A 15,665-nucleotide genomic window follows, 5' to 3' on the forward strand; every position below is an offset into this window, starting at 1 on the left:
CACACTTACAAGCTTGCACTGTGTCACTTAATGGTGAATGGTGAGGACACACATCTTAAGCAGTTTAAAATTACAGTAAACTTAGACTGTATAAAGCATACATGATGAAAAAACAACTGCTATTCAAAGCTTTTCAAAAGTAAAATGTGAGTAGTAATGCATGCTTGTATCTTGTTGTATGCTTAATTTTCATGCTGAGAAGATCAGAGGGGTCACTACAAATGTGCCCACATGAAGAGGCTCTAGGTCTGGTGCACAAAAGTATTACAAGTAAAAAGAAAGCATTAGGCTTTGTGAATGAGCCACATCATGTAATGGTTGACTAACACAGATTTAATTGGATTTCTGTTACTTAAATTAAATTCCTTTTCGCCTTTGATCCACAACTTCTGTTGCCTGATCTTCTTTTCACTCTTTGTGTTTGTATTGAAGCCTTGGGAAATGTTTCTGTTGATTGGGCAGTGTCAGAGTGAACCCTGTGATTGTGCTCGAAAGCTCAGGCCTCTTCGTCCTAGATGTGATTCCAGAGCTTCGGTGGTAATAACATCCAAAAAGGAAGGAGAGAGCTTATAGCACCAACACCCTTAGGCTTCACCCTGAATGTACGCTCAAATTAAAAACAAGCCCATGGCCTTAACAGCACTTCTAAACATGGGGGCTGATGTGTCAGCAGTCTTTTATTAGAGTCATCCTGTTCAGAAACACAGCAGGGAGGGAGGGAAAAAGATGGAGCCCGGCGGAGAAAACATGGAGGCCTACATTCCCTGCTGTCCTTTATTTTATTTCATCAGTCATCACTTTTCTGTAAAGATTATTAGACTAGTCAACTAAGATTGATGGATGGAGATGAAAGATGCTCAGAAGCCCATCTCTTTCACACTCATCTTCATCTGGGTGCTGGTTCTGACAGCAGAGGAGCAGAGGAGGAGATGGATGGATGGGTCTTATCTTCCTACTGTACTTCATGTGCAGCAAAAGGTGCTGCTGCCCTTAAGAGCACACTATTAGTAGTTCTTTTTGTTGTTTAGACATCTAACAAAACATTAATTTAACACTTTTGGCTATATAACAACATAAATAATGCTAATTTTTATGGGAAACTTTTAACGCAGTCTCGGTTATGAATACTGTACTCAAGATTTAATATCCTGAGAGAAAGCATGTGAGGTGCCGCAGGCTAATAGGAGCCGTTATAATGAGGGATGATACCAATAAATTGATATCTCCTACACTCGCTACTGTACACCCTCCTGCTGCAGTTAAAAGGATTGACTCAGTCTTCACTAACCTTGTATTTGACTTGAACTGTCATTAGCGAATCAAAAGTAGATTAATTAATCGCGGGTCCACTGGGGTGTACATTACCTTAAGTGACTATTGTAATATAACTTAAAGAGAAATCACCCATGATTTCTCATCTTGACACCAGAATGAATGCTTTGCTACTTCCAGGAGTGCTGATGCTGTCATCAAGAGGCAGAAAATGGATTCTGTAAGTGGTGGAGAGTCTATTACTGCATTAATTCTGCAACAAATGGGAGCTCTTCAGAAATGGTCAACACTTAAATCTCATCAGACCTTTTTTTCATTGTATTGCATTAAGTCCCCTTTCCTTATTCTCCTCCTAACACTTTCTTAAAACCTCCAGAAAGATGTCATGTTTGACATAAGGTGCTCTAACCTGTAAATATCATCCATTATGTGCATATGTCAGAGCACTTGTTGACTGCTCCAAGTGGCAGCATTTGGTGCTGAAAAGAACAGTAAGTGCATATCTCTGTTGTTTCTCTGCCTCTGGCTCAGGTGTTTTGCCATCCTGTTACACAATGACTTTTTGTAAACACACTGTGACTTGCTCACTCGAGAGAAGAATAAGCCAAATCGGTGCTCAAAGCAAACAAGATCCCTGAAAGACGGGTATATTTGATATAATTATGCAAACAAGCAGCAGTCTCTTTCTTTGTGACCTTCGTAAACATCATTCTTTGTCCTTTGTTGCATGCCCTTTTTTCCCCCATATTCTTCTTACTGCATCTGAGAATCTGTGGAGCTATCATCACAACAAGATTTGATCCACTCATTAGTGTACTAACAGTATCCCCTGCTGGCAAAAGAGGGAACACATACACAGCGACCTGTTCTGCACTCACTGCTGTTATTGAAAAGATGGAAATAAAATGTTTGTGAAGGCATCGTGATGTGAAAAATATGTAAAGTGGTCGAGTAAAAGGCAACACTGTGATGAATACATGCAGGGCCTAGTTTGCTTTTACAGATTGAAGTGCAGCAATTAGATATTTTCCCTTTAGAGACCCTAAAGTTAGGCAGGCTACTCGAGTGATCAGCCTCATTCATCAACATCATCAACCAGTTCATAATCAGCTGCTTTCCTGGTGCAAACTTAAAAGTTTTGATGCATGCAGTTTAATTAAAATGAAAAAACTAAGAACAAAACAAAGACCAAGCAACATAGCCGCCTAATTGCTTTATTTGGATAATACAGTGAAAAGCTGATAAGACATAAGGAATTAATGGCTCTTATACAACCCACCATTCTGATCGATGGATTCACAGCAGTGATTATGAGTGACTGTCGACTCCAACTATTCAAGCAGCACTCAGTCTGTGTGCTGTATTTGCTCTTGCATTTTCAGTAAGTCCATGCTGTCTGTCTGACAATAAGTTCATCATTACTACAGATTGCGAATCAGACCCCCCCCCCCCCCCCCCCCCCCCTCAATTTATCTTCCCCTAAAAAGGGGGGGGGGGGGGGGGGGCAGCCACCTGCCCTCCTTCTATAAACATTCTGGTTTCCATGCCAGCCTGGAGCAGGATCCACAGAGCAAACACTCCAGCAGCCAGCAGAAAAGAGCCCAACAATGTGAAGGACTGGAGGAGGAGAAGGAAGAGAAGGAAAGCGTAAGAGGGCGGGTGGGTGTGTGTTTGTGGGGGGGGGGGCAAGCAGGTAGCAGGTCCATGCAACACAAAGCAACGTACAAATTATGACTTGTGCTGAATGGCAACCAAGCAAAGGATTTGTAGAGTCAAACTTATAATTAAATCAATATAATTAAATCTGGAGAGGTCCGTCAGCGATACAAAGGAGAAACGAACGAATTTCTGCAATTTGGATTGAGCAAAGTATGAGTTGCAGTAATTGCACTGGAAAAGATTTTTGATTGGATTTTCCTCCTTCTCAGAGCAAACTTAAAAGATTTTTTCAGATCCTCGGCGTAAGCGTGCAATAAAAACATAAATAAATCACCTTTAAAAAGAAAAAAAGTAGGCCACTGAGCTGGCTCACACTCTTTCCCTTACTCACAGCTGATGATTTACCTCAAAGTCTTTCACATGACACCAAAGATTACCTGAAGCCATATTAAAATGTGAAATCGGTGCGCGAGGTGGATGTTTAAAAATCTTTCTGCGCTGAAAAAAAATTGAAACGACTTTAGAAAAATAAATACATAGTTGAGAGTTTTTCTGTAACAAGTACATATTTAAATATATATGTGATAAAGAATATGTGTTAAAAATTTATCACGGTGGCGCGTGCGCTCACCTGAACGCGTTGCCTCGCGTGCACGCTCACAAGCACATTAAGGGCTACAAAAAAAATGTAATTATTGACTCTTAAGGTGCACTCAGTCTGAAATGACGTCGCTGATATAATGCCGTGTCAAGGGCAAAAGAGTAATCGGGAAAGTTCCTGGAAACGGAGTGAGCTGGGACGCCGCGGATTCCGCAGAGGTTTCGCTGCCCTGCTCCGCGCACACCGAGAGAAACGCGACAGTTGATCACCCGGTAGTTACCCGGATTACAGTCACAGCGGAGGACTGGAGGAGCCATTCATCCTGACATGAAACTTGAGGGGAAAGTATTTGCGACAACAACAACAGCAGCAGCCGCAGGTAAATTCATGCGTCATGAATTATAGCGAACCCAAAACTTCACTGCAGAGGTCATAGTTTTAACCAGTTTGAGCACTTTCTTAGATGAGTAGATGCTTTCAGTATAGAAAAGTGAAAACACTATAGGCTTACGTTACGTGTAAGAAAGTTCCTGTTTATGGTCCTGAATACATTAACACTTACTGATCATGTTTTTATTTGAATTAACCATGTTTTATTCTAGGATAGCTTTGCTTGATGATCAATATGCTTTTAGGTTTTCAAGAGGAAACATTGTAATCTTATTACAAATATACAGAGCTAGTTATGGTTGAGTGGTTCTGTGCCAAAGTACACAGACTGTACATTGTTGGTTTACTTTTAAAATGCTTTATTTAGATATGTTATTGCACACATACAGTATGTTTTATGTTTTGTTGTGCTTGGGTTATTTCCTAGGTGTGAGCCTTGGTTTACCAGTTTCTGTATAAAGCAAACACAACTACTTGAATCCGCTTTCTTCTGCACTCCAGACTTTTGGGAAATCTGTCATAGCCATGAGCGGGAAAGGGTGTCAGCTCCTGGTGTCACCTTGTAGTGTGTCCCCATCGCTAAGTGTGATCAGAGGACACCAGTCCCAGTCCATCAGGATGCCTGTATCTTCCTCTCAGCAGAGCAACCTTAGTTCCTCTTCTGGGAGAATGCAGAAAGTGAAAAGAGGGACGGTTCATTCCTTTGCCTCTGAAGAACAGGGTGAAACTCATGTTATGCTGCCAAGCCTGAGTCTTCGCAGACAGGTGTTGACCAATGGAAAACATCTAAACATGCCGAGTAGATCCCCACACCAGCAACCACCTACTCAACATCCTATAAACACAAAAGGGGCAACTGCCATACAGACAAGACTCTCTGACAGCTTTAAAGGTAAAAAAAAAAAAAAAAAAAGTCTACCCAACTGTAACTAACCCACTTGTGTGAGGAAAATGTAAATGAGACTTTCTAGCTTTAAAACAGTGCAATACTCTGAAAGCCCAGCTCAGCACACAATCTGTCTCAATTTTAACTGAGAAATCAGGGTGCACATATCCCATAAAAAAATAAAAAATAAAACAATAGCAGTAATGTTTTCAAACTTCTTCCCTTCCCTGGAGCCAAAAGTGTACTTTTCCTCTGCATTCTTGACATCTTCTGTATTTTTTTTCCTTTTGTTAGACATCTTGTTCTCATATTTACTAACAATTTACCAAGCACAGGGCCTAAAAGTGCAGTTTTCCACAGAAAAGTGCAAGCAGATGAAGAGCTCATTAGTGATTAACAGAGCAGATAGTGTCTCTGTCCTGGTTGGTGAGGGAAATAATCTGCTCTATAATATTAGTTAAAGAACAGCCCACTTAATGTGCGGTATTTCAGTTTGAATTATTGTTTTCAGTGGCTTTTCCTGACAGTGGCGTAATGTTATTGCAAAGCTTTAAACTGATTTGTGAACATTTGTTTTTGCTTAGCTTGCATATCCCTTGTGGATATTTTGCTTATTTAATTCTGGGCTTGTGTCCAGCAGATTGCTCTCTGTCTGGGCCTACCATGGATGTATTTGGTCAAGCAGCTGCTGTTAATGTAACAGTGACCAGCAGTCCCATGGCTCTTGTCAAAGGCCAGCCATATACTGCAGGACCCGCAGTGCCTCACCCTCCTCTGCAGTCTCACAGTGTGCCGGTTCCCTACTCTGACACCAGGTGAGTGATATCAGTAAATGTTATGTGCCGATAAAAGAGTTAAGAGTGTTGCTCAAGTGAATCACAACCGTTTTTTTCAGGTCCTTACTGTCCAGAGAATCCTTGGCATCCACCACCCTCAGTCTGTTTGAAACACAGTCAATGTTTAGTGGCAGACATGACTGGCCATATGGTTACCGTGTGCTTCCTCCTCTGGGATTACCTCAGTGCTCTGCCCAAGCCAGCGAGGGCGGCGAGCAGCTCAGCCTTTCTCCTGGCACAGCCATGTCGGGCACGACCATATCTGGTGGCACAAGCACTTCTGCCTCCTTGCCTTCATACCTCTTTGCAGGTGAGGCCGGAAGCCCCAGACAGACACGCGCTAAGAAGAGAGCACTCTCCATGTCGCCTTTGTCAGATGTCATGGGTATAGATTTTAACTCCATTATACGCACATCACCTACCTCACTTGTAGCATATATCAACGGTTATACCTCTCCAGCCTCCCACCCCACACTCTCACCTGTTCAGTCCGAGAGTTACGGTCACTTCCTGGGCGTGAGAGGCCGCTGCATCCCACAGAGCCATCTGTACAGCATGACAGGCTCTTCACAAGCTCTGGCCCCGCAGTCGACATGTGGAAATATGCAGATGCTTGAGGAGGGAATGGGCCTGGAAAGCCAGATGGCTAACATGGTGGTGGAACAGCAGTGCCTCCCAGATGAAGAAGGGGTGCTGGAGAAGACCTCAGACAGCTGCAGCCCAGCCGCCAATAAAATGCTGCTACCTCTACAGTTAGACCCATCGCTGTTGACTCCTGTCTCAGAATCCACTCCTCCACATGGGCCTCCACCACCCTACTACTCACACCAGCACATTCACCTCTCCAGACATCAGTGCAAAAAAAAGCCCCTTACTCAGGAGCCTGTCACAAAGGGTGCCATTCCCCCAGTCCATCCCAGGCACGGGGTCAGTTTTTTACCCCAGATTCCAATGCTGGAGGAAGAAGAAGGAGAACTGGAGGAGTATGGGGCTCACTGCTGCAGGTGGTTGGACTGCAATGCAGTTTATGACCAAAAGGAGGAGTTGGTAAGGCACATAGAAAAGCTGCATGTGGACCAGCGGAAGGCTGAGGATTTCACATGTTACTGGGCAGCCTGTCCACGCAACTTCAAGCCATTCAATGCACGATACAAGCTTCTTATCCACATGAGGGTCCATTCAGGAGAAAAACCCAACAAATGCTCGGTATATCTTGCAGACATTTCTATATTCATTCAAGTTTTCATGCAACTAAATTCAATATTTTACTTTTTTTTTTCATTGCCTTTTGAAAAAACAAAAATGCTGCACGCTATCTCACTTGAAACAACACGCAGATAGCAAAGCTTGCTTTTAATCAGATGAATATTTATTTTACTCAACTGGTGAAAAAAACTGAGTAAATACAGTCAAAGCAAGTAGACAATGAATGTCAAGGCTCGCTGCTTTCAGTTCGGATTGTTGCTTCAAAGCCACCGTGCCTAGTTTCCAGCAAATTCCTTCATGTGCTCTGAGTTTATAGCCAGTGTTTAGATCAGAAATATAGGGTCCCTCTCTTCTTCTAACTTAAGCCATGGAATAATTAGCACAGCTCTGTGATAATTGACATGGGAGTTAACTCCATTATATCCGTATTATATCAGCACAAAGGAGGCACAGAACAGAACTTTAGATCTGGCATGGCACCACAGCCCTCTCGTAGCGACTCTGCCTGTCAGCTGCCAGGAGTTTGCCAGGTCACCATCTGACAAACTTGGCGGTGGTTCTGGGAAGGTTGATGCCCTGTAGTCAGGAGCTGTTTGGCTAGTGAGACAGACTTTATCCATCCATGATTATTGATTGAAGATTTGTGTCTCCGAGATAAGTGATGTAATTCTCTTAGATCTGTTGCGGTTTAATAATCTATTTACTGGTTGTTTTTTCCATCCTAGAGTCAAAATCCAATGTAAAAACAAGTCTATGAGTCCATATTAACATTGTTGCACCAAATTCCTTCTAGAAGTAAGTCACAAAACTTGGCAGCCATCATTTACCAGTAAAAAATTATACTTCTACCACCATCTTTGCCGTTGTTGTATTCACTCAGAGATTTCAATTCAGGCTGTGCTTTGAGCTAAATGCTAACATGTAAATATTAAGCAGATATTATCTTTTCATAAGCTTTTAACAGAAAAATTGTAATACAAAAATTTGTGATAACATCTTCTAGTTTCTTCTAAATTGGCCTGTTGGGATAATGGTAGTTACAAGTCATCCTCATAAGACCACAAAACCCTCTGAAAATATTATAATAAGGTTAGGTCTAAAGATACTTTAAAATTTTTAATGTCTGGCAGTACAGAAGAAAAAGGTTGATGATCAATAACAATAGCCAATATGTCTAGTTATATCAAGTTTTATGTTGCCTTTTCAGTGGACAATTTCCTGTAGTAAACAGCTTGAGCCACCCTGCATTTCTTTATATTTTGCTTGGAAAATTGGAAACAGTGACTAATTTAAACATGCTCAGACATACATGGAAAATTAGTTCATGAGGCAAAAAGACAGTTTATACAATTCTGATGAGCTTGAAAATCAATATTTGGTATGATCGCTGTTATTCACCTTTATTCTTCATAATGGATTGAACTCTCTTAGGCAGCTTTCATGTGATTTATTTAAGTAGTCTTTGTAATAGTTCTACAGAGTTCTTGGAGGACGTTCAATGCGTTTTACTTTTTGTTCTGTTCACTTTCACAATGATCCCAAAGTGCTTCAATAATGTCGAGCTCCGGGCACTGCGGAGGCCAATCCATGACTGATAGTTTGGGCATACATTCATTGAACTGGCAGTGTGTTTGCCATCAGAGTCATGCTGGAATATGAAGCCACTGGCAGTCAGTTCCTTTCCATATAGCACTGCATGGTGGATTAAAATCTGGTACTTGGTGATAGTATTTTTTGTGTTGACACTGTGACCATCACCAACACCATAACAGAGGCAGATGACTATAGGCACTAACTGTTGTACCTGTCTCCTGACATTTTTCATATTGGTGAGGAAAATAATTTAATTTAAAGTATGGAGCAATTTCTTCACAAGACTTGTTACTACTGATTTTCAGGCCAGTTCTTGTGTAATTTGGCATACTTCACCCTTTTCTCCCTTCCTTAAGAATTTCTGATGAGGCTTCAATGAACAGTAGATGGACCAACTGAAGGGCCAGATGGATCTCTTAGGTCCTATGCCCGGGTTTTGCTGGAAAATTTTTCTGTTTTTTAAGGACGTGACTTTTAGATACTGTTCTGCTTTAGAGTTTGGCCTTTTTTTTTTAAGCTTGCAACTTTTTCTTTTGTCCTTCACATCAGAAAAAAAAGTACTATTTTATTTTTTGGCATTTTCCATGGACTTATCTTTTTCAGTTATTCAGTTTTACTAAAGAAATGGGAACAAATTACATGTTTTTGTGACAGGCTGCTAGTAAAGAAGTGCACAAAGATACAATTTAAAATTTGTTCTTTGTTGAGTACAACCTGTTCATCCCTTGAGTAAGGTCGCTATTTAGTCTTGTATGATTCATAAATCGATGTCAAGTGGCTTAAGAAACAGGTACAAGGATTAAAACTGAAAATGAGTTTTTAAAAAAGCAATTAATGTCCAAAGAAAACTTTGAAAGCCTGGAGAACTATTACTCAAGACCACTTTAAAAAAAATTACAACAAAGTCTAGCAAAATATAAAGAAATGAGGGTTGGTTCAAGGGGATCGCTGAAGTAGTGAGGACTCATTGCCTGGATAATGTGGCTCTCTTCAGCCACTATTTGTTGAGATGTTTTATGAAAAGACATAAATGTCAAACTACTAAAATCAGTAGAATACGTTACCTCGGACCATTAAATGTCTGGACCAACACGTTTGGTAATTGTTGAAATATTAAATTTTAAACCAAAGTAATAAAAACATTGATACTATCAACACTTCTTCACTTTTACTTATAGTCAGGCATGTAAAATAAAATGTTTGAATTGTATTATCTGCTTTGCTTTGTCATCACTCTCGCTGTGAAAATACCAAAGTAAGTTGATTAATTAACAAACCACCGGCCAAACATGCTTCATGTCGCTGCTTTCATCAAGTTAATTTTTAACAGCGTGCATGCCTGCTGTCGACCTTTTGATCCAAAATACTCACTTATTAGTTGAAACCAGGTCTGTTGCCATGGGGCTGCAATCATTGGATGGGTTTGCATTCCCTGTAATCATTCAATAATGATTCAATCCAGTGGGTACAGCCTACTTCCTAAAAGCAGAACTGATACGACGTCTGCAACAGAATAATTCTAAGAATATGGAGAAAACACATTTAAACGTATTGCACATGTGCCTTAATAAGATATTTTTATTTAAGGTCATGGCTAAACATTATTGCTGTAATTCATTCTTTTTTTTCTCTGCTTATATGAACATATTCATTAACCAGAAAACAATTCAAAGGTTATTAATAAGGTTTTTGCTAGATATTAGAACAAAGTGAGAAAAGTTAGGAGAGCAACTGATACATTTATATTTAGAGAAACTGACATCCAGGATGTAGAGCCTTGCTTTTCTCAGGGAATTACTGGCAGGGAAAAAAAAAAAAGCTTTATAGGTTTATGAAATGTTCAAGCCCGCACCACAACAAAGAGGTAGCTCTTGTTACACAGTAAAGATAGGGCAGGCCCAGACTTGCACCTGATATCTGACAGTCTGTTTAATGATGGTTGATTAGTTTGTTAATGTATGCCTGGGTTTGTGCGTCTCTATGATTTAAGCATGTAAGATTTTAAAGGGATAGTTTGAGTCCAAACAACAGATTTTCACAGCAATGATGTGGCAGCAGGATTATTTTTATTTATTTATTTTTTTATATATATTCTGTGCTGTTTGCACAGATTGCATGGCTCCTCAGGTGGTAGAGACATGCCTCGTTCTCTGGTATGAGTCGCTTGTACATTGTGGAAGCAGTGTTTTCTAATATCACCACAACTCTGAACGTAATAATTGAAAAAATATATCCATCTTACTTACCTTACCTAATTTTCATTAATCAGAATTTGAAATATGACAGATTGATAATAGTGTATATCAAGTAAAAAAAAGAATTAATTTTTCTTGCTTTTCCTTCAATATCAGCCAGTGTCTTTTTTCGATGTATGATGATGAAATTGGAGTTTCTTCACTTTAAATGTCCTTACATGAGCCACTTATAACCTGATCACTTGCCAATGCCACTAAAGGCATGCCTGATGCGATTTCAGGTCTGGCAACATTTTAAGAGCCATTTTTACAATAGTTCAGAGTGATCTAACTCAGTCATCACTTCAAAATAATTCATATTATTTTTGTTTGTTTGTGTTTTTCTGAGAGGCTGCAGAGTCTCACTTAAAATGTTAAATTCCATGTGAAATTTAGAAGTAAGTGACGGCAGAGAGAGACAAAACAATAGTAGTCAATACGATCAAGAAAGGAGCAGAAATATCACTTGTGAAACAGCGAAGAGTGGATTCCAGAGTGAATTGACCTCAGAGTAACACTGGGCACCGGGCAGAGTCTGCTGGCACAGACTGGAGCTGTCATTGTTCAGCCAGGGCATTAGTACCTGCCAGGGCCTGTCAGAAGCTGGCTGTAACACTCATCAACACTGAGGAGCCATACTGCTTTCTTTTCAGGCCAAATGTCCCTTGTTACAGACTAAAAAGCCCCCTATGCTTTATGAGAGCTTCGTGAGACAGACAGAAAGAAAGAGAGTTACACAGTTACCTTCCCTTCAGATAGTCCTGGAGTCCTGGCAGGGATTCAGCTGCATGCTGGTTCTCACTTGTCTGTCCACTGTGGCTCTGAGAGACTATTTATCTCTGTCTGTGCTGTTTTTTTCTAGAGGCAATTTGGTTTGGGGGTATTTTGTTAATTCTTTTCTTTACCGTGTATTTAGGATTGGTCTATTTTGCCAATGCAACCCTTTGTAAGGGAACAATCAGAATTGGAAAGAGTGCTCCATTATTCTAATGCACTGAAAGAGGTTATGTAAAGCATTTGATTGGTTGTTCCATTGTACCGTTTTGTTACGTTTTTAATGCAGTGAATATGCCTTAAGAAATTATTACGAATTCTTTGTATCCGGTCTTCGGCAGCCTGGACCAAATGCGTTTTCCAGCTTCCGTGCAACGTGCAAAAAATGATGGGCATAACAGCGAGTTGGAACAATAGTTTTGCTGGAAACATTTAGCAAACTGTGATGTGAAAAATATGTTGTTGTGAGGTTAATTGCAAACAGTATGTGCTCGTTAGTGTTCTAGAGAATAGATGTTGATAATAATTAGCAGTCGTGATGAAAAAAGATTAGCAATTAATTTAGCCTCGGCAGTGATGACTGAGAGGTATCAGTATGTGAGGAATTCAGTGTTGGAGGAAAAATAACAATATCAGACATGGTCTATGTGTTTTGTCCATGAGGCTTACTAAAGACATTCCAAACCCCCTGTGAGCAGGAAGAAGGAGAGTAAGGTCCTGGCCTTACCAAAGACAAGCTTTGATGAGTCACATATTTCCACAATGAAGTCAGTGTGGTCACATTATACTGCAGAAGTAGTTGTTTTCTTCGTTGGAATTACCAGGGCATTAGTATTTTCCAGAAACTCCAGCCACTGAGCATGTGGGAGGTCATGTGTATGATGCTGTTGCAGTGTATTTCTTTAATTTTTAGTCATCAGATTTACAGTAAATCTATCAAGTCTACTAAAAAGTCAACTTTTTTCTTTTACTTCTTTCTTTTTTTTCTGTTGCAACCAACTGCTGTCAAGGTGATACAAGGCAGAAGATTGAAAACACACAAGAACAAAAACAATAGACGTATGAGTGTATAAACACTGACCCCTGCTGGTGTTTCTACCAGCATCAAAGGTATTAATTTACCTCAAATTTTGTATTTGTGAGAAATGTAAACTGGGGGGGGGACTATGATGCAGAGCTTCAGAGGAGAAGGGTTTATTTAAAAAAAAAAAACGTTTATTTTAACAAAGAATGATCTTTTCAAGAGCTTTTACTGTTTCCCAAGGTTGAGCATAGAGAGCGAGGGCTTGCTGAATGGATTACCATTCTGTTATTATTATTAATTATATTTTTATATATAATTATATGTAATTATTCCTCTTAATTTCTAGTACTTTTGCAAATTTGTCACACCTAAATATTTCAGATTATCTTAATATTAGGAAAGATTACCTGAGTAAATACAAAATGCTATATAAATCATGCTTTTATGATTTCTTTTGTTAAGGAAAAAAGCTATCCAGGGCTACCAGGTCCTATATATGTGAAAAAGGTCACTATACTCAGCTTTCCCCCCAAAAAAATGTGGTTAACCAGTTAACTCGGAGGGGAGGGGCAGTTACTTTTTCACACAGGGCCAGGTAGGTTTGGATAGTTTTTTTTCCCTTAATAACCAAAATCATTATTTAAAACCATTTTTATTCACTTGGGTTATATTTGTCTAATATTAAAATTTGTTTGATTATCTGAAACACTCAAGAGTGACAAATATGCAAAAACTAAGAAATGAAAAAGGGATCAAATACTTTTTCAGTGGACTGTAGTTGTATGTGCCTTTTTTCCAACAAAAATAAATCCTAACGCTTTCCAAACACTCAAGACCATTTTTCAAAACATTTGATTTATATGTACAATTCCACACAATGATTACAACCTTTGTACGTAGATGACAGTGTTCTTGCATGATATTAAAAACTGAACTTGCTGTTCACTACAGCAAGTTCTAATTCTGATTACATAACAAACTTGCTGTAAAATCACCTCAGTCTCCCCCAAGTATTTGTCCATTCTGAGGTGTTACTGATTCAGAGCTCATCTCCAGTCATCCATGAAACTAGCAGTGAACAGTAAGGCTTACTTGAATGTCAGCTAAAAATAATGGACAGTAAATTTTCTGTTCAGTATTTCTTCGCTCTCTTAGGTCAGCTGCCTTTTGTCAGACACTGATATGCCAAACACATACTCAACAACACATTGGACTTTTTTTTTTAAAGTGCTATTTAAAATGCTGCTAATCTGTGAAAACACTTTTACTGTATTTTCAGTTCGAAGGTTGCAACAAGGCTTTCTCTCGGCTCGAAAATCTAAAGATCCACCTGCGTAGCCACACGGGGGAAAAACCTTACCTTTGTCAGCACCCAGGCTGCCACAAGGCTTTCAGCAACTCGAGTGACAGAGCTAAGCACCAGCGTACACACCTGGACACAGTGAGTGGCAACCCAGCAACAACATATGTACAATTATGCATGGTATTTCAGTAATTTGCATCATCGCGGGCTTACGTGTGTGTTTATACGTGCTTGTGCAGAAGCCATATGCATGCCAGGTGCCTGGCTGTGCAAAGCGTTACACTGATCCCAGCTCCTTGAGGAAACATATGAAGTCCCACTCAACAAAAGAACGACACTTACGAAAGAAGGCAAGTACCATGTCTCCATAACACTGCAAAGAGAGTTGTTCTTGCCAATACATTACCTACAATGCAGAGTATTAATACCCAGAAACATCACACTGAGTGAACAACGTACCGATCACTGACTGAAAAATTAAACTGGATTAATAAAAGACCTTATGTGAACCTCAGTGAGTGAGGACTACCACACTTTTTCTCAATTGTTAAATTATGAAGAGAGAAGAGACCACGTTAATGAGAGAGCTACACGTTTCATTTCATTGTGCTTTCTTTTGTCTTAATTAACTCAATGTGAAGTGCCTTCCATCCCACTCTGTTTACTCTGCAACTTAAACGTACGCAGAAAAATGTACTTCACTTCAACTTGACTTTTATTAACTTACATGTAGGTGTGCAAGCTGTTAAATAAAAATAACTAGCAATATACTTATGTTAACATTGGCATAACGTGCACAAAAGCTACATGCAGTTTTGTAGTTTGTTCTATTTCGCAGCCTTTATTTTACACTTAAGGCCACTCCATTATATAGTTTCTCTTTAGAGCCCACAAGTGTTGCAGTTTGGATTTTGCCACGAATGGGAGCGATGCTCTTTAGCACCCAAAGTTTCTGTCGCCATAGATACGGACAAAAGAAGATAAGTTGTTACTAAAAAAAGGTGACACTTTATAAAAGTCTTGCATCTTCTCAACTTTTTTCATTTAGAAGTTAAATAACGAATCTTTGTTGTACATGTGATTTTCAAGAACAGCTGGATTTTATATTTGTTTGAGATTAACGACACGTGCAGAATCTTTGCCATATACAATATAGCAACACTCACGAGGATCTCATAGCCTTTTTTTTTCTCCGTCTTTGTGAATTTATGAAGGCCGTAAATGGGCTTGAGTCCAAAGTACAATTAAAAGGGCTTTCTCAGATACTGAAGTGATGAAACTAGGTCCAGAATGGTTTGGCATGCGTCATATCTTGGCCGGATTCCCACTGAAGATGCTTTGAATTAACCTTAATATAGCTTTTGTTTATTTTCATAGAAAATAATAGCTAAACTTCACTCTGTATGACTGACTTTCCATGTTAGCATTTAAACATTCAAAAAATAACAAGTGCTCAATGTGACCTGTCACATCAGGCATGAAAATAATGTCAAATATGAGAGACTTGAAGGTGTTTTACTCACACATAAAAAGAAAACTAAAGCTCATCACACATTATTTCATAACATTTCAAAACTATTCATTATAAATGTTTAATGGCTGTAGAACTAGACACTAACTATTACAGCAATGCCAATACTGAACTGTTATCATCACTCCTTATGTTGTTTGTGTTTACTTTTTATTTGTATAGATAAAATCCACTGCTGATGTGACCCAGGACACCCTGACAGACTGTTTAACCATCCACCCTCTGCAGCCAAGCCTCTCTCCTCTCGCAAAGCTAGACAACAACTTGAGCCTATCGCCTGGTGCCTCCCATGAGTCATACTCCGGTATGTGTAAGCTGTAGCTCTTTGCATTAATGCAAAGTTATATATATATATA

The 15,665-nt window shown here is 39.5% G+C and overlaps 1 protein-coding gene across 1 annotated transcript in view; it reads left to right on the top strand.

The window, feature by feature from the left end:
- Positions 1-3,706: 3,706 nt before the first annotated feature.
- glis3 (GLIS family zinc finger 3) overlaps positions 3,707-15,665 on the top strand; it is a 15,699-nt gene continuing 3,740 nt past the window's right edge. The window contains exons 1-7 of the mRNA XM_042221724.1: positions 3,707-3,911; positions 4,350-4,814; positions 5,449-5,623; positions 5,704-6,850; positions 13,755-13,916; positions 14,018-14,128; positions 15,472-15,613. Coding sequence (XP_042077658.1) covers positions 4,448-4,814; positions 5,449-5,623; positions 5,704-6,850; positions 13,755-13,916; positions 14,018-14,128; positions 15,472-15,613 — 2,104 coding nt within the window. The 5' untranslated portion in view covers positions 3,707-3,911; positions 4,350-4,447. The remainder of the gene's footprint in view (positions 3,912-4,349; positions 4,815-5,448; positions 5,624-5,703; positions 6,851-13,754; positions 13,917-14,017; positions 14,129-15,471; positions 15,614-15,665) is intronic.

This window comes from Haplochromis burtoni, unplaced genomic scaffold, assembly GCF_018398535.1.
Source record: "Haplochromis burtoni strain Fernald_Lab_line unplaced genomic scaffold, NCSU_Asbu1 Contig_72, whole genome shotgun sequence".
NCBI classification, from domain to species: Eukaryota; Metazoa; Chordata; class Actinopteri; order Cichliformes; family Cichlidae; genus Haplochromis; species Haplochromis burtoni.